The following is a 19,167-nucleotide window of genomic DNA, read 5'->3' on the forward strand; positions in this document are numbered from 1 at the left end:
TACACGTTATGAGTTTCCATCAGACTCGCGTGGTTGACGCTGTGTGCTTCAAGATTCAAGTGCTAAGATTCCGATTGGCCAAGAGAAAAAGTGCTAAGATTCCGATTGGCTCAGAGAAATGTCAGTTATAAGAATTATCCAATAATGTTTCTCAATTCTAGCCTCCATGGCATGCAGATGAAGGGCGGGCAGCATACCCCCCCCCTCCCCCATAAAAAAAAACTCTCCGGTTCTACGCGATTCACCTAAATGACCCAATTGACCAAGAAAACGGCGATTTTCGCCGAAAAGCGACAAGTTTGCAGGTATGCTAGTGTGTAAGCGCTCTTACATTTCTTCGATTTCTATTTTTGAGGCCAAAGTATACTTCGGTTTTCCGCCAGCCTAGTTTTTCTAGATACACGGACAGTCAATACGCATCGTTGGCACATGCGCCAACCTTTAACTGAACTAAAGAGTATCAAATAGCAATCATGGCGATTATGTCGAGTGCGTCCAGATAGGCTCACGGTCAAAAATGTGTACTATGCTCGCGGAAAAATGAAGCATACAGACAGGTCGACTCTGCCAAATCACTTCCATTTTTTAAAAGTTTATCATGGTAAAACAGAGCACGTCACTTGAAAAACTTTAGCTGTCAATGAATGTGATTTTAGTACAAAATATTTTCACACACATGGCTTGAGATCAGCTCTGTCATTTTTTTCTCACATGGAATTACTATCATATTAATTTAAATACGTATTAACATTGTCGTCATCATCATTAATATCGTCATTATTAACACCAAAAAAGTAATACAGTTAACCTTGCAGATTAAAATGTACACAGAGCAGGGGTTAAAACGGGGGTCGGTGCAGGAAGTGAGGTCACAAGAGGGACATTTCTAACCGGTACATGCTATCCACAAGCAACAAGTTGATGATTTGCTTCAGGGCCGGAGACACCAGAAACGTTTGCTGCTTTCAAGTCTTCTTGGAAACTTCGTACTTAAGAGTTTGATGTGATGATTGGAATAAAATAGACGTGTTGAGCTATTTATTTATTTTTTAAATTCCTGACAAAAACAGGAAGCTTTTTTTAGCAATAGTGCAAAAAATAAAGAGCAAAAAATGTGCATTAGGTTTGCAATTTATGCATTATATTGTCTCATAAACCGGCAAAACTTGTTGTATTTCTGGCTACTTTAACACGCTGTTCTTCATTAACAGCACACACAATGCACACAAACTAAACTGTATAGCCATATATCACAATTACAATAAATTTGTACGATCAATGCTGATTCGCTTCAGCAATTCGTTTTTAATTGACTTGCCACCAACATGGTAAGTTTTGGCTTAAAGTATATACAGAGATACCAACTGGTATTTACGATATTGTGGTGGCATTCAGTTAATTGACACGCCCCCAACTTTGAAATAGAAATCAAAGTTTCCAAAGTGTGCATTCACCAATTAGTTTCCGCAATGAAGCATTTATTGACATGCCCCCAACTCTGAAAGTTGGGGCTTAAAGTATATCCAATGTTTTCGAAGTGGTCATTACGACAATATGGTGCCATTCATGTGCACTCACCAAATAGTTTTCACAACTATTATTTAATTTACATGCCCTCAACTCGTAAAGTTGCATTTGAAAGAGAATCCAATGTTTTCGAAGTGGTCATTACGACATTATGGTGCCCTTATGTGCATTCACTAATTCGTTTATGCAATGATTAGTTCATTGACATGCCCCAACACGTAAAGTTAAGGGCTTAAGAGAAATCCAATGTTTTCGAAGTGGTAATTATGACATTATGGTGCGGTTTATGTGCGTTCACCAATTAGTTTCCACAATGATTCTTTTATTTACATGTCCCATAACTCTGAAAGTTGGGGCTTAAAGAAAATCCAACAGTTCCGAAGTGGCAATTACGACATTATCGTGACGTTCATGTGCATTCACCAATTAGTTTCCACAACGATACTTTTATTGGCACGCCCCCATGTCACAAAGTCCTGGGTTAAAATTCCAAGTTCCCTACTGGAAATTACAACATTGTGATGGTGTATGAGCGCTCATCTCATAAATACGATCATTCTAACGTGACTTGAAGGCAGCAATATTCTCCAAGCCAAAAAGGCTGAAACAGGCTGATGGGAAATGTTGTTTTTAATCACTGGAAAGAGGGGCGTCTACACTGCATATATATTTACACTGAGGGTGAAGGACCGACGCTCTGTGTGATGAACCACTAGACAGACTGAGGATAGAATGAGGGCTGGACAAGAGTCAGATGCTTGCATTCGGTCAAGACCCCAAAATGAAGCAAACAAGGTGCCAAGATGGATGCCCATTCCTCTAACCCTTGCTAGAAAGGATGTGGTTTGACATTATTCATAGTAGCTACATATGTCAGAATGTACTACCATTCATTCAGATCTCTGCATTCAGATCCGAGGTTCAACGGCCAATAGGCCCGCTGGTGAACTGCCATGAACCTCTTCTAGAGGGTCACCTGATCTTGAGCACTGTAACCATCGTTGTCAATACCATTACATTCACGGATTTACAACCCACATGAAACAACAGCATGTCCAGCACGCACATCAAGACACAACGAGCCGTTCACAAACTTTTCACACGTTACTCAGAATATACTTGTCGTTCAAATCAATTGCATCACAAATCAGGTTTGGATGTTAAAGGTGACCAGCGTTGAACACTGCAGGGGGTATGAAGCAGTGATATACGATCGGGCGTGAAGAAGAGAGGAAATAGGACGAGAAGGTATGACCAAGGTGATGTAGCGATGGCTCCTGGATTAATGCATAATTTCATTTTGTTCACAGTGATGGGTTCGTATTTAAAGACTCCTTCCAAGGTGGGAAAGTTTTAGACCTTCATCAGAACAGAAACGGGGAGGCAGAACCAGAGGGCGACTCCTGATAAACGGGCGTGCAGAGACACCCCTCCGCCATACACTGCCCCGGGCCCTGAAAGAGTGAAGAGAACAGAGGAGAAGAGGTGAAAATGTGGCTTTGACATCACAGGTAAAAATGTCATTTTAAAATAAATACAAATAAAAAAGTAATTTCAAACAGTAATAATAATTTGCAGCATTAATAATGTTTTAGGAGTGTTTTGGATCAGTTTATTGCATCGGAGGTGAAGACAATGAGGTTTTTTGGCGCCCCATCGAGAATGAACCACATTATAGTGATCACGAGGAGGTTACCCCATGTGACTCTACCCTCCCTAGCAACCGGGCCAGTTTGGTTGCTTAGGAGACCTGGCTGGAGTCACTCAGCACACCCTGGATTCAAACTCAAAACTCCAGAGGTGATAGTCAGCGTCTTTACTCGCTGAGCTACCCCAGGTTTTTTACCAAAACAAATTTACAAGATGACATATTGTCCATACCTCATTTGCACAGGGACTCAATAGTGGATTGGTGAATCATTTTGAAATTGGTTCATTTAAATGAATCATTCAAATGAACCGATTCATTTAAATTAATCAGACTTCCCAATGGCTCATTTGAGCAAGATTGGGCATATTTAGGCAACGGGTTTGCTTCAGTTAGCTATATGTGACAAAAATAGCGATAGTTTTGTAAAAAATGTCAACAACTTTTACCACAGCACTCTATTTGATATATTCCATACTTTTAGTTTGTTAATAGAATCCTTTATTTGGTCACACATTATACACACAGTTTTTTTTGCATATATACAGTGAAATTTATTAGTTTTTCACATATCCCAGCTAAGCTGGGGTCAGAGTGCAGGGTCAGCCATGATACAGCACCCCTGGATAGGGTTAAGGGCCTTGCTCAAGGGCCCAACAGTGGCATCTTGGTGGTGCTGGGGCTTGAACCCCTGACCTTCTGGTCAGTAACCCTGAGCCTCAACCACTGAGCCACCACTGCCCCTGTAATCAATGCTGTACGGTGATTTCATCAAAACACTGAATTAAGATCTAAAGGTCTAAAGTGTTCTCTGAAGAATGAAGCACGGTGTCCGAGATGTGCACAACACAATCAAATTAGCAAAACAAAATACAGCAGAAATGAAGCCATAACACAAGTTATTTTGTTGTTTTGTATCATATTAATTTTATCATGTTGTGACTTAATTTCATTGTGTTGTGGCTTATTTCTGTTGCGTTTTCAGCTTTTATTTGCATTGCTAATTTGTTTGTGTTGTGCACCCCTCTGCCACCATAATGAAGTAAAAGCTAAAGGTAGTAGGACGTTTGATGGAAAGATAATAGTCCATGGCCACGTGACAGAGGCAGAACAAGGGAAAATGTATGGAACGGATGGCTGGTGACTCATCATGGAAAAACTCACGGAGATAATGGAAGAAAAAATGAGAAAAGATAGAAGTGGAAAGGAGCGAGAGAGACGGAGGACTCGCTCACAATGGTAATGTGTGAGGGAAGAACAAGAATCATTCACTGGAGACTGAAATGTTGAAGAGCGGAGGGAGAGAAGAGGGAACAGATGACTTCCTGCGGTCACAGGACACAAGTCAAGTCATTTTTAATTGTATAGCGCTTTTCAAAACACATAGTATTAAAGAAGCTTTACAGAAAATGAAACCGTGATATCTATAAAGTCTTCAATTGATCATTGCGTGGTTTGATTAAATACGATTGTAAATTATGTATAAAAATAAATTATTAAATAACAATTGTATTTATAACACCAGTGAGCAGCTGAAGGCGACTGTGGCAAGACAAAACTCCATAAGATGTTGATTAATGGAGAAAAATAACCTTGAGAAACCAGACTCACTGTGGGGGCCAGTTCCCCTCTGGATAACATCATGAATATAATGCCATTATTAGTTATTTATGTGCAGCGCAGGTCATGGTTTAAGATTAGACAGTGTTTCAACAAAATATATTTTTTTTCAAATGTAATAATAACAACAGAGCGGGAAGTGCAGGAGGACAAACGAGGAGAGAGTGCTGCACCAACATAATGCACAGATTAGAAATGAAGAATTAAACCGAACAGACTGTAAGAAACTGCAGGAGTTGCGGGAGGAAGGAGGGATTACAGACCAACAGAAAAATAATGGAAGATGGGATTGACATGGATTTGGCATGTAAAGCACATGTGGGTATTTGATATTAAAATGTTGACATGATCTAGTCCATCTAAAACGATTTTAAAAATTTGCTTATTTTATTATATTCATTATGCATTCTAACCCTATTAATTTAGAAAGTGCATGAAATATTTGAGCTTGTAAATTGTATATTTGTATATAAGAGAATTTCAAATTCATCCACACCGCATGACCAGTTCAACTGAACTTGTGAAACAAATGGTTATTAAATATGGTGAAAATAAATAAATAAATAAAAATAAATGTAAGGGTTACCAACATTTTTGCCACACAAAAAGCATTTGAGCACTGTTTTGTCATCCAAAGCACTTGAGCATGTTGAACCTTTTACTCACAAAATTTAACACAATTCATAATTTTTTTTGGTTCGCCAAACTTCGCAGTATTTATCTTGTAAAACAAACAAACAAAGGATCTCGATTAGGGTGTCAGCATCAAACGGCATTTAGACAGATCAATTTGACATCATACAATCAAACTATTTTAAACAGTTTAATTATTATTTATTTAATATGCATTATGATCTCATAGCCTACTAATTGAGAAACTACATTTCCTTGTACATTGTATATTTGTGAGTTACTTTTATATTACTTGTGAATTCTTAGTTCTTTTCAACTAATAATGCTTAATGTGAAACCGTCAGATATAAATAAATAATCTCTGTCGTCTTTTGCCCTTGCTACAGTATATAGATCACCTGGGCCATATTCTGATTTCCTTGGTGAACACCTTGATGTAATAACAGAAAATATAAATATTTCATTTAAATCCCAATGTTTTCATGCAAATATTTGTTGGTTAATATTGCTGTTTAATGTATTTCTTTATTGGTGCATATTAAAGAAAATGACTAAATATTCCTTAAATTTTGTGAAACACATATATACAGTACACACACACACACACACACACACGTTGTGTTTCCATGTTTTATGGGGACTTTCCATAGACATAATGGTTTTTATACTGTACAAACTTTATATTCTATCCCCTAAACCTAACCCTACCCCTAAACCTAACCCTGACAGAAAACTTTCTGCATTTTTACATTTTCAAAAAACATAATTTAGTATGATTTATAAGCTGTTTTCCTCATGGGGACCCACAAAATGTCCCCACAAGGTCAAAACAATTTGGGTTTTACTATCCTTATGAGGACATTTGGTCCCCACAAAGTGATAAACACACGCACACACGCACGCACCTATTTTACATCTTGAATTAAACAAAGCATTTAAAATGGAAGAGGTCACATATATAGTAAAAATAATGAATATGTGAAATATTTAGATATTTTTCTATATCTGGGTTGTCTATAGTAGTACGTAGTTTTGCATTTCCTGAAATATGCCGAAAAAAAGTTTTGTTTATGACAATTTTCCACTCTGTCCAGTGAGTAAGACTGCAACTAATGTGAGATAAAAGCATTACACCAGCAGAAACCCTTTCTGTGCTAGACAGCACTATGCTCCATCACTCCAGTATAATATTCCAGTGTAGCCACATATCGTCTCTCTTTCCATAAATACAGGGTTCACCATGACCTGTTCCATCCTCCTGCCTTGACTCACCCCAGGAAGTTTTGCTAGCTAAGAGCTCTTTATTAAATGTTGTATTCAGCAAACTTTTCTACAGAGAGCTCTGCTGTCACTTCCCTTAGTTTGGTCCAAAGCCTGGTCAGCCTTTATCTCGGAAGTTATGATTACGGAGTTAACTTTGTGCTGCTTTTGTTTTGTAACAGTGCCATATGATATGTTGCCTTTAGGACTAGCAAGAGCATCAGCCTAAAAAGAGAGTGATCGCCTAGTTGAGTCATATTACTTACACATTTTTTGCTTGTGGAAAAAAAGGCAAATCAATCAATTAAATGTAATTTTTTGTTAAAGCAATTAAAAAAATAGACATTTTTTCAGGCGCCAAAAGTGGATGGTGATTTATACTGCCAAGCTTAAACGAAAATCATTTTTTGTTTGGGTAAACTATTCCTTTAAGGAATATTCCAGGTTAAGCTTACTTAACTGCAACTGTGGCACAATGTTGAATACCACAAACATTATTGCACAAATCTGTGTTACAGTGAGGCACTTATAATGGAAGTGAATGGAGTCCAATTTCATAAACGTTAAAATACTCTGTATTGTCTGTAAAGTTCTATACATTTTACAACCTTGCTGCCATGATAATGAAACACCTTAAACTCTTTAATCCGGGTCATTTTGTAGTTGGCCACATTCACCAGGGATGGATTACTGACCGGGCCAATGGGGCCAGTGCCCAGGGGCCCTTAACTACCAGGGGTTCCTTGACTACCAGGGGTCCCTTGACTACCAGGGGCTCCATGACTACCAGGGGTTCCTTGACTTCCAGGGGGCCCTTGACTACCAGGGGCTCCATGACTATCAGGGGTTCCACGACTACCAGGGGTTCCTTGACTACCATGGGGCCCTTGACTACCAGGGGCTCCATGACTACCAGGGGTTCCTTGACTTCCAGGGGGCCCTTGACTTCCAGGGGGCCCTTGACTACCAGGGGCTCCATGACTACCAGGGGTTCCACGACTACCAGGGGTTCCTTGACTACCATGGGGCCCTTGACTACCAGGGGTTCCACGACTACCAGGGGGCCCTTGACTATCAGGGGGCCCTTGACTATCAGGGGGCCCTTGACTACCAGGGGGCCCTTGACTACCAGGGGCTCCTTGACTACCAGGGGTTCCTTGACTACCAGGGGGCCCTTGACTACCAGGGGTTCCTTGACTACCAGGGGTTCCTTGACTATCAGGGACCCTTGACTACCAGGGATCACCGATCACAGATCATGCATCCTTAAAGCCCAAGGACCCCCCCAGGTCATAATATGTGCCTGCCATTCACTTCAATTGTAAGTACACTGTAAAAAAACCAACTTGCAAATTGTTAACTCAATTAAAAAATTTAAGTCAAGTGGACACATTGTTTAGCTAAATGTTGAGTTTACATATAAAAACAAGTTAACTGAATGTTTACTGCTATTTCGTCGAATAGATATAAACAAGTTGAGAAAACTTAATATTTTGATTTCTTCATTCGAGCGATTAACGTCACGTCTTTGCGCATGCGCAGTATGCGTTGCTGTAATATGCGCGGGGTTTACCGCTTCAACCACGTTGTCAGAGGGTGTGGATGTCGCCTTGTCAAGGAAAGTGTTCTTTTCTAACTAGCTTTAATATAGAAAATAAGTTAAATACATTACACAGTTTAAAATACAATTTTATGCTCCTAAAATAATACATTCATACTAAACCACGTGTTGAAAAAGTGAGCTGGCTAGTTAGCGAGCTTCGTATTTCAGTCACCCAGCTAGAATTTGAAAGGTAGGCCTATGTATTAAAAATGTATGGTTAGAAATATGGTTAAAATGTTTATGTTGGATTAACGAGTATACAATTAACAGTAATTATATAGTATAGTTTTTATTTTGCGTGTTATTTTGATCTTCTTCTTTCAAATACCGTCATATCGGTGCATATATATATAAAAAATGCTGCATCTATTCAACGACCAGCAAAGTTTATGATGACATTGTTCGCACGAAGAAACACGCATTAATGAGAAAATAAACTGCAGGACGTGCTTTATGTTAAAAAGAGCGAAAAATAATTGTCTGAAATAAGAGCAAACAGTTGGGAGAAAATCGAATGCGTATTTGTCTGGATCTGTGCAAAAGGTCTTAAAGTGACAGCAGCCTCAAACCTGCTGATGTCTATGCCGTTAATGTAAAAAAATACAAAGAGAACACGCACTGCTCTTGACTGAATAACTTTAGTAGCTTTAATAAGAATACATTTATTTCATATGGTGAAAATTATGCAGTATTTTATTTTAACATGGTTTAATTTAAGTATTATTTCTTACTTTAATGCTACTGATAAATAGAGCTACTGTCAAAAAAACTTAAAATACTGTTTATCTCATTTGTATATTTCTGATATTGTGTTTCTACTATAGTTTTTTATTTGCATTTTATTATTTTTAATAGTGAAGATAAAATCATATAAAAATAACTGTATCATGAAATATATTGTTATCGTGAAATAAGATTTTAGTCATTCGACCCACCCCAGCCTTCAATATGTGATATTACAATGTTTTTATATTTGTACTCCTGAAAGTAAAAAAAATATACCTTGATATATCATAAAACCGCCAGAATCATAAAAAAACGTGATGCAGTATTAACACTGGTTGTAGAATTAATAGTTTGCCAGCACCTCAGGTTAATCAGTAACGGAACTCATTTAACTTGTTGAATTGCATTTTTTATATATATTATATATTTGAAATGTAAAACAAATGTAAGTATCATAGTATTTATTTTTTATGTTTCAAATATTTAATGTCAATATTTTGTAGAAATCTAACATTGCTAATTTTTAAACTTATTTGTTCTTTTCTTAGGTTTGGAATGCAGTGTAAACTTTGCAAATTTAACCACAGTAGCCGAGCAGTCCTCCTGAAACACTACAGATTACATCACTATCAAGGGCGATCCTGGCAGCTGCCTTGTTTGTACACTGACTGCATATGCACTTTTAAAACAGAAGGTGCGTTAAAATCACATCTTACAAGAGCACACAAACAGACTGTTGCCGTTACAGAACACTTTTATTTTTCATGCGATTTGTGTGATTCTAAAGATCTTTGTCAGCCATCCCAGTTTTTAAACCATATCAGAAATCATGTGAAGAAACATGACACTATCAAATGCCCTTTTAAGGATTGTGAGTTGACAACCAATGTCCTTACAACTTTTAGTAGTCACATATCTCGTAAACATAAGTCTCGAGGATTTAAAGATTTTAGCTCTTCTGTTACATTTCAAACGGAGGATTTAGAAAGCGATGAAGTGGCATGGTCTGAAGACATAGGAGATCCTATGCCTGATCCACAGTCAGATGTTACAGAGAGCACTGTTCCTGTAACTCCTTCTGGACCTGAAACAAACACTTATTCAGAGTCTGTGGACTATGTAGGACTAGAGCGCAAACTTGCATCATTGATCCTTTATATGCAGACAATTTTGCATGTTTCAAAAAGTGCAACTCAGGAGATAATAAGTTGGACCAGAGATATTGTTTCATTCTCCAGGTATACAGCAAAACAATCAATCAGGGATATTTTAAGCAAATATGAAAGCCACATTGATGAGTCTTTAAGAGAAGAGGTTGCTGAATTGATATCAGCTGAAGTGCTCAAAACAAATCCTGTTTTTACAGCGACTGCAAAGAAGGGCACACTCTCAACAGAATATAGAAGGAATGCATATTTTAAAGAGCATTTTCAAATAATTGATCCTGTTGAGTATCGTTTTGATAGGCTACACCAAAATACTTTTGTCTATGTCTCAGTGTTGAGAGTTCTTAAAGTTTTACTCAACAGAGCAGATGTCTTGGAAAGAGCTGTTTTTGTTGAGGAGGAGTTACCAGGACAGTATAAATGTACTCGAAGTGGGCAGTATTACAAAGAAAACCAACTTTTAGGTGTTCAAAGTGACTGCATTTCGTTGGGTCTCTACATTGACGATTTTGAGGTTTGCAATCCCCTGGGCACTTCAAAAAAGATACACAAGATCACGGCTGTTTATTGGGTGCTTCTAAATTTGCCTGCCAAATTCCGATCTACACTTCCCGCAATACAACTTGCACTACTTGGAAAAAGCTGTGATATAAAACAGTTTGGCTATGACAAATTTTTTGATCCACTGTTAAAGGACATGAAAGATCTAGAGCAGCAAGGTGTGTTTGTTGAAGCTCTGAAAACACATCTTAAAGGAACAGTGTATTGTGTATGTGCTGACAATCTGGGGGCTCACGGTCTTGCTGGCTTTCAAGAAAGCTTTCAAGCTGAGAACCTGTGTAGATTTTGCCAAGTCAGCAAATACGACATACAGACTCAAGACGCTAGTTGTTTTCAGCTTCGAACCATTGAACAGCACAACTCCATTACAGATGAACTGAGAGACCACCATGAGCTTCAGAGCAGACTTGGTGTAAAAAAAGAATGTGTCCTCAGTAAGCACCTTTCTTTCTTTCACCCAATAACTGGGTTCCCACCAGATGTTCTACATGACATGTTGAGGGGATTGTTCCATTTGAGTTATCAATTTGCTTGAAAGAACTCATCACAAAGGGACAGTTTACTCTTCATACGCTAAACCATTGCATTAAATCCTTTCCTTACAAGGACTCAGACAGAGTAAACAGACCACAAGTAATTTCCCAGTCAAGCTTTTTAAAGAAAACCATAGGTGGGAATGGGCACGAGAACTGGGCATTGCTACGCATATTACCATTAATGATTGGTAACCTTGTACCCGATTCTGAGCCTGCTTGGGAAATTTTGATGGACTTGAGGGAGATAGCGGAGTTGGTCATGTCAGACCAGTTCTCAGAAGCAACCCTGTGCTTTTTAGAACGGAAAATTTTAGAACACAGACAGCTTCACAAAGAAACGTTCCCAAACCTGAAATTGCGACCAAAACATCACTATGTGGAGCACTACCCACACTTGATTCGCTGCTTTGGGCCTTTAGTCGAGCTTTGGACAATCAGATTTGAGGCCAAGCACAGCTATTTTAAAAGTGTGCTGAATGATGCCCATAATTTTAAAAATATCCTACTTACCTTGGCAACTAAGCATCAGCTTATGATGGCCCATTATCTAAATGGTCCAAGTCTCTTTTCATCACCCTTGTCCGTGCAGAAGGTCAAAACAGTAAGAACATGTATGTTAAGTCAAGAGACTGCAGTTAGAAGAGTACCCACACAAAGAAGTGTTGTTGCTTGCGGCTGATGTACAAGTGCATGGAATTCACTTCAGTGAAGGCATGATTTTGTCCTCAGGTCAGTGCAGTGGCTTGCCTGAATTTTTCAGAATTATCAGTGTACTTGTGAATGCTAACAAGGTGACCTTCCTTTGCAAAAGGCTTCTTGCATGGTACATTGAACACTATAGGTGTTATGAGGTTTCTGAAACAAGTGAAATTGAAATACTTGAGGCAGAGGACCTGAATGATCACCATCCTCTCACATCGTATGCAGTTCATGGAAAGAACATGATTGCACTGAAAAGGTTCCTTCTCCATTAAAATTGGTTCATTCTTATTTGAACTTTTAGGTGAGGAAGGATTTGTCATGGGTTAAAGGGGTAGTACACACCAAAATATAACTTTTTCACAAGTTGATCATCCTCATGTCATTCTAAACCTGTATGACTGCCTTATGCGGACAATAAAAGCAGATGTTTTTAAGGGATATCACAGTAATTTGGAACATCATGAAGCTTAGAAAATTGAAGGTTTTTGGGTGAACTGTCCCTTTAAATCATCTTTAACATGTTGGCACATACTTTAAGCTTTGCCTCCTACTTGATGTACTCTGATCTTTGATCTTACAGAATATGCGACTACGTGTTGTGTTGGCCCCTGATAATATCAGGAGGTTGGATATTTTGGAAAATCTCACTTCAGTTGAACACTTGAAAATAATTCTCCAAGAAAGGCTTGAAATTAAGGATGACTTTCTGATTCAATTTGAGGATCCTGAGTTTGGAAATGAACTCTGTAACTTGACTAATATAACAGAACTTCCACCAGATAGAGCAGTGCTGAAGATTCTACAAAAAGAACCTGAAGAATCAGATTTAGAGACCATTTCCTCTTTAGACACTGCCAGTATGTCCTCCCCATCAAACAGCTCAAACCAGAGTTCCTCATCTGTGACAGTCAGGCAGCGTGAGAATTCACATTGGCCCTCTGCTTTCTTGATTCCTGAGTTTGCCTATGATGTAGAACTACGTCTTAACAAAGGGAATGAGAATTTTAAAGAAAATGGAATGCTGCTGACGTTACCGAGAGAAATGAAAATGGACATCTTGGATGGCATAGCTCAAGCAATTTTTTCATTCAAAGCATATCCAAACAACCAAGAGTTGGAGTCAGTGGCTACTGCATTGATTGAGAAGCATCCTTGTCTTAGGGATCCAGGCTCAGGAACAGGCTATCACAGCTGGACTATGAGCATCAAATATAAGATTGGGAACTACCGCCAGAAACTACGATCGGCTGGTTGCTCAGAAGTCACTGTAAACCGGAAAAGAGCGAAGGAGGATTCCAGACGTTTGAAGAAAGCAAAGAGATGTGAGGTGAATTTCCTCCCAGACAACCCAGTTGGGCAGACACATTATTCTTTACAAAAGGAAAGAGATGCACTACAGGAGGAAATGAAAAAGAAACATCCCAACATGACATTTGTTGACTCCAAAATGGAACTGACATTTTCACTGAGAAGGAAGGAGATAGTTGATGAAGAACCCCTTGTGGCTGATGTCCTAAAACAGTGGCCAGCATTGTTTTTGGAAGATCAGGTAAGATCAGGTCTTTTTTAAGGCTCATCTCAATTTACTTGTCTGTACTTAATTATTACTGTTAACTATGTTTTATTTTAAGGTCTGTGCTGAGTTTTACAGAATCACACAAACCAACCTGAAGAGCACCTTTTTCTCTCATTTGGATGAGTACACATCAAAAATTATCAAGTTATACAGAGCTCGAAGTGGAGCATTTGGAGATGACATGAAGTCCCTCCTAGAACAACTTGATAATCAAGTAATTATTTTGCATAAATCTCTGGTTAAAGGGTGAATAGTGCCATCTCTACCTTAAGCTTCTGTATGTACCATGTTTCTGGTTGGATTTAACTTGTATATAACTTGGTCCATATTTGTTCTGTGTCTTTCAGACCACCGATGTGCTTGCCCATAGAAAGGCTACAACTCTCAGAGGTCAACCTTTTTTTATGAGAGAAAAGTCTGGAAACTTCCTGAAGACTTGCCTGGTAAGAAGATGTGTGTTACCTGTATGTACACTCATACCAGACATTAAATAATTTCCATTGAACAGTTTGATAGATTGAGTTGCTTTGCCTGAATCCATCAGGAGATGACTGTTTGGTCTGTTATAAAACTAGTGTTTAACTCTTTTATCAGCCAAGAGGCAGACATAGTCAGGGGATGAGTAAAAATGAGCAATGATTTATTGAATAATCTTAGTTGTGTCTTTATCAGTGATCAGTCTGTCTTCGTCTGATCAGCACAAATTCAACACGTTATTGTAAAAAATCAAAGGAAATGGAAAATCACTGCTTCGCAACATTGGCGTGTGACATTGAAAATCTCGAGATGGAGACATTCACTTAAATCTCCAACCTGTGACTACAACACACAACAAAAATTAAACAGTAATATAATTAGAGCAAAGTGTAAGTAAAATTAACATAAAATTAAAGAAAAAACAATATATATGAATATAGAAGACAAGCAAGAAATGAAAAACAAATGTACAGTATCTCACAAAAGTGAGTACACCCCTCACATTTTTGTCAATATTTGATTATATCTTTTCATGTGACAACACTGAAGAAATTGACACTTTGCTACTATGTAAAGTAGTGAGTGTACAGCTTGTATAACAGTGTAAATTTGCTGTCCCTTCAAAATAACTCAACACACAGCCATTAATGTCTAAACCGCTGGCAACAAAAGTGAGTACACCCCTAAGTGAAAATGTCCAAATTGGGCCCAAGGTGTCAATATTTTGTGTGGCCACCATTATTTTCCAGCACTGCTTTAACCCTCTTGGGCATGGAGTTCACCAGAGCTTCACAGGTTGCCACTGGAGTCCTCTTCCACTCCTCCATGACGACATCACGGAGCTGGTGGATGTTAGGGAAAATGGCTAATTGGGCCCAATTTGGACATTTTCACTTAAGGGTGTACTCACTTTTGTTGTCAGCAGCTTAGACATTAATGACTGTGTGTTGAGTTATTTTGAGGGGACAGCAAATTTACACTGTTATACAAGCTGTACACTCACTACTTTACGTTGCAGCAAAGTGTCATTTCTTCAGTGTTGTCACATGAAAGATATAATCAAATATTGACAAAAATGTGAGGGGTGTACTCACTTTGTGAGATACTTTATGTTTGCTATCCTGAAGCTACACACACAGGCTGCTATTTAATACTCAAATTAAATCTGATCTTTGACTGATTGATTTTATTCTGCATTTTACTGCAGGACACAGAGCCAGAGGACATCCATGCCAAAGGGGTGAAGATGGGGATCTTAACAATCATTGAAGATGATGTCTCCACCTTCCACTCAAACCCAAATATAAGGTGCCTAGCTGTTGTACTAGAGGAGCAGATTGTGTTGGATGATGTACAAGACCTTCCCACTGCTGTTGCTCTCCTCTTTGGCTTAATTTATGCACTCAACATGGACTACCCTAAAGATCTAAAATACACTTTTGAAACCATTCAAAAAGTGTTTATGTGCCTTGACCCCCAGTGCTCAGCAAGGGTCCAATCCTTCAAAAACAAGTTGTTGAAGTAGCTGCAATTTGTAATTCCAGTCATTCCTGTTGTTTCATTGGATGCATCTGTGGCAGTACAACATATGCAAAAAATATATATAAAAGGAAAGTTTTTGTTGTTTTAATAGTTTAAATAATTTGCTTATTGATCCAGCACATGTTTGTTGCGTTATGAATGTGCCAAAAGTAACTGATGGATCAAGTTGAGAGGATATACGGTTCTTTGTGACTTTTGGTTTAGGACTTTGGAGTATTGTTTATTGCAGCAGCATTTTAAGATTATTATTTTTACAGCACTCTGGCATTTTAAGAAAATGTTTGTTACTCCAGCTCTTTAAGAACATTTGTGTTGTAAATGTTCTTACATGTAACATACTAAAAGCAGTATATGAGGATTTTTTTCCCATCTAGATAAGTAGAGTGAAGCAGAACTGCATCACATTTTGTTCCTTTTAAATGTGCCATTTTGCAGAAAGCCAATAAATGCATTCTGTAATGATGACAAAATCTTGTTTTTGTTGCATTTTCAGTATGGTTTGTACTCCATGCATTTGTATTCTTAAATGATGTGAGGAGCATACACAAATCTGGGTGAGATTTAAGATTTAAAACTATAAATTAAAAGGTAAAAAGGTAGTTGAATCAACTTAAAAAATTAAAGCAACTGGCTGCAAAGCTTTTTGAGTTTACTGAACTTTAGGACTATGTAGTTGTGCCAACTCATTTTTTAAAGTTAGACTGGTAGTTCACTCAACCTCTTATTCCTCTTTCAACAAACTCATAGTGTATATTTAGATGTACTTATTGAGGAAGGTAGACTTAACTTAAACCGGTAGTTTTAGTGAACTTTCATATAAAATTTAGCACAACTTCAACCACTGAAGTTGAATAAACTCAAAAATGCTTTGCAGCCAGTTGCTTTATTTTTTTAAGTTAACTCAACTTTTTATTTTTTACAGTGTACCTTATAAAACTTATAAAATAGTAACTAAAATAATTTGCACTAAATTACCATGGGAATGACAGAACGGACATACTTGCAACACTTATTGGTTATTTACGCTCTGTGCAATTAATTTGGCAACACACAACATCTCGAAAACATTTAGGCGTTTTGTTTACTGATTAAACGAGAACGAGTATTTAGGAGCTAAATCAATAAATCTATGTGGTACATACAATTCAGCAAAGTGAGATGCTTTAATTACAATCGTCACATCTAGTTGTTTTTATATACCTTTGTTAATCTGCAGCTGTTAAAAGAAGTTCCTGTTGCCTGCAGACGGCAATGTACTTATAACCTGCCTTCTTCATAACAGTTCTCCTATCTGGAAATCTCCCAGCATTACGGAAATGATTAAAAAAAGCACTAATAGTGTGTTCACATAGGATGCATTCTTGCATCACAAACAGCTAGAGAGCACAATGAAATTCAACAGAAGACGTGTAAAATAGATGTAATAATTCCTGTGAACAACTCTGATGTAGTGAAGAACAAATATGACATTTCTGAAACTCTAAAAATCCATCATCAAAGTACAATTAATTACATGCTCTAATGCTGCAAAGAGTAACATAAACCATTTCAATATTTCTTGTGTGAAAATTATTTCTATAAATTTTGCCCCTAATAAAGTTTTTTAAAAGTTAGTGCACTTGTTAACCAAGTGGACAATGAAGAGCATGCTTGAGATGAAATATGAGACAAGTGATCTTTAAAGAAAATAAAGAAAAATCAAAAGTAAATATCACTTACGAGCAGACTTTTTTTTTTTTGCCAAATTATACTAAACGTATGAAAATATGTATTTAGGATACATACAATGCTAGCTATGAAATTAGACATTAAAACATTACAATTGTCATTTCTAGAAGCATGATTTTCACCACAGATTTCTATTAAACACAATACAGAATTTGAGATGTGCTGGAAATAACACTGTGGTTGGAAGATTTAACTTTTTTGAATTCCAGTGCTAAAAGTGCCCAAAGTTAAAGAAACACCAGGATCAGCAATTATGGGATGTTTTGGACAAAAATGGCATCAAAAATGCCCTCTGGGGGCAAAAAATGCACTTGAAATGAAATCTCAAGTCTTTTAATTGGTACATCTGATATAATGTTTAATATTCAATTATAGTCCTAGTTATACATATTATGGCATAAATATGAATTAATTAGGGATGCACCGAAATGCAAATTTTGGGCCGATTTGAAACCGAATTTAAACTATAGGCCAATAAGTATATCGGTATTTTGCAACTTAGCTTATTTTGTCATCAGATCACTGTTTTACTTAAGAGTGCATATCAAATTTACAGAGAAGCACAAAAGCTGTTTCACGGTTCTAACAAAAATAATTTCCAATGAACATTGGATCTGTAGAACACAATGAAAGATAAATACAAGATAAAAAGATACAAAAAAATGGCTATTTATGATAACATGATGATTGATATGAAAAAAGTTATTTTGTACTTCTTAAACATTTTTGCACTTTTATTTTTGCAGTTTAAATCAAAGCCTTTTAAGGATTATCAATGTGAAAAGCCATATAGTGATTTCAATCTTAATGCAATCAATCGTGCAGCATTAATGGATACCATACTGATATCTCAGAAGTCAAAGTTTGCTGGTTTCAAAGCCTTTTGGATGGTTTCCCTCATCATGAATAAGTAAGTGCCGCTTTCACAACTGTCATGTTCAATTGTGGCATTTCTTCCACTTTAATGTGAAAACGAGAAAGAACAAAAGTTTAATATTACATATTCTTAGGAGAGCCAACTTTCCTCCATATTATTAGTTCTGGAGTTTTTACAAAGTGTTTTACTAATTAATTATAAATAAACCATCATTTATTCATATCAGCATTTTTATTCATGCTTTTTACCGAACACGAAAATGTCATCATAATGTGGATAACATACTTTTAAGTCTTGATTTTCCAAGATGGGGGCGTGTCATTTAAAGAATCATGGCATAAGCAAATTGATATGGGTTATACATTTTTTTCCCAATTTGGCATGCCCAGTTCCTAATGCGCTCTAAGACCCCATGGTGTTGTAGAGACTCGCCTCAATCCGGGTGGCGGAGGATGAATCTCAGTTGCCTCCGCGTCTGAGATCGTCAATCCGCGCATCTTATCACGTGGCTTGTTGAGCGCGTTACCACGGAGACCGAGCGCACGTGGAAGCTTCACGCTATTCTCCGCGGCATCCACGCACAACTCACCACGTAACCCACCGAGAGTGATCCACATTATAGTGACCAGGTGGAGATTGCCCCACATGACTCTACCCTCCCTAGCAACCGGGCCAATTGGTTGCTTAGGAAGCCTGACTGGAGTCACTCAGCACACCCTGGATTCGAACTTGCAACTCCAGGTTTGGTAGTCAGCGTCTTTACTCGCTGACCTACCCAGGCCCCAATATGGGTTATAATTAAGCTTTACATAATTGTGAATGTTGGCTATACAATTCAGTTTGTACGCATTTTATACAGTTGATGAAGAATAGCGTAAACAATACTACTACTTTATCAGGTTTGTGAAGTGACAGGCAAAACTACAATTCCCATTCTCTGTGGCTGGCTGCATAAGAACAATAGAAATACAGGATAAAGCATTAA

General features: G+C 37.7%; 3 protein-coding genes across 5 annotated transcripts in view; 2 read left to right on the forward strand and 1 right to left on the reverse strand.

Moving 5' to 3' along the window:
• The window catches only part of LOC127655440 (free fatty acid receptor 3-like), a 526,022-nt gene that overhangs the window by 47,411 nt on the left and 459,444 nt on the right, over positions 1–19,167 (forward strand). The window lies entirely within an intron of this gene.
• On the forward strand, positions 216–15,996 carry LOC127655438 (sterile alpha motif domain-containing protein 3-like). Its single transcript, XM_052143262.1, has 7 exons — positions 216–305; positions 2,838–3,038; positions 9,566–9,711; positions 12,563–13,531; positions 13,614–13,772; positions 13,906–14,001; positions 15,243–15,996. The coding sequence occupies exons 4-7, from the start codon at positions 12,566–12,568 to the stop codon at positions 15,558–15,560; spliced, it is 1,539 nt and encodes a 512-aa protein (XP_051999222.1). The 5' UTR covers positions 216–305; positions 2,838–3,038; positions 9,566–9,711; positions 12,563–12,565; the 3' UTR covers positions 15,561–15,996.
• LOC127655439 (igLON family member 5-like) overlaps positions 271–19,167 on the reverse strand; it is a 244,134-nt gene continuing 225,237 nt past the window's right edge. The window contains exon 8 of the mRNA XM_052143263.1: positions 271–2,981. Within this exon, the coding sequence (XP_051999223.1) occupies positions 2,881–2,981 (101 nt within the window). The 3' untranslated portion in view covers positions 271–2,880. The remainder of the gene's footprint in view (positions 2,982–19,167) is intronic.

This window comes from Xyrauchen texanus, chromosome 15 (assembly GCF_025860055.1).
Source record: "Xyrauchen texanus isolate HMW12.3.18 chromosome 15, RBS_HiC_50CHRs, whole genome shotgun sequence".
NCBI classification, from domain to species: domain Eukaryota; kingdom Metazoa; phylum Chordata; class Actinopteri; order Cypriniformes; family Catostomidae; genus Xyrauchen; species Xyrauchen texanus.

What these genes read in the sequence shown, in the direction of transcription:
- LOC127655438 (XM_052143262.1), top strand. Translation starts at nt 12,566, where the DNA reads ATGCGACTACGTGTTGTGTTGGCCCCTGATAATATCAGGAGGTTGGAT. An exon ending in TAGAACAACTTGATAATCAA is followed by an intron (nt 13,773 to 13,905) that starts GTAATTATTTTG and finishes TGTGTCTTTCAG; the next exon opens with ACCACCGATGTGCTTGCCCA. An exon ending in ACTTCCTGAAGACTTGCCTG is followed by an intron (nt 14,002 to 15,242) that starts GTAAGAAGATGT and finishes ATTTTACTGCAG; the next exon opens with GACACAGAGCCAGAGGACAT.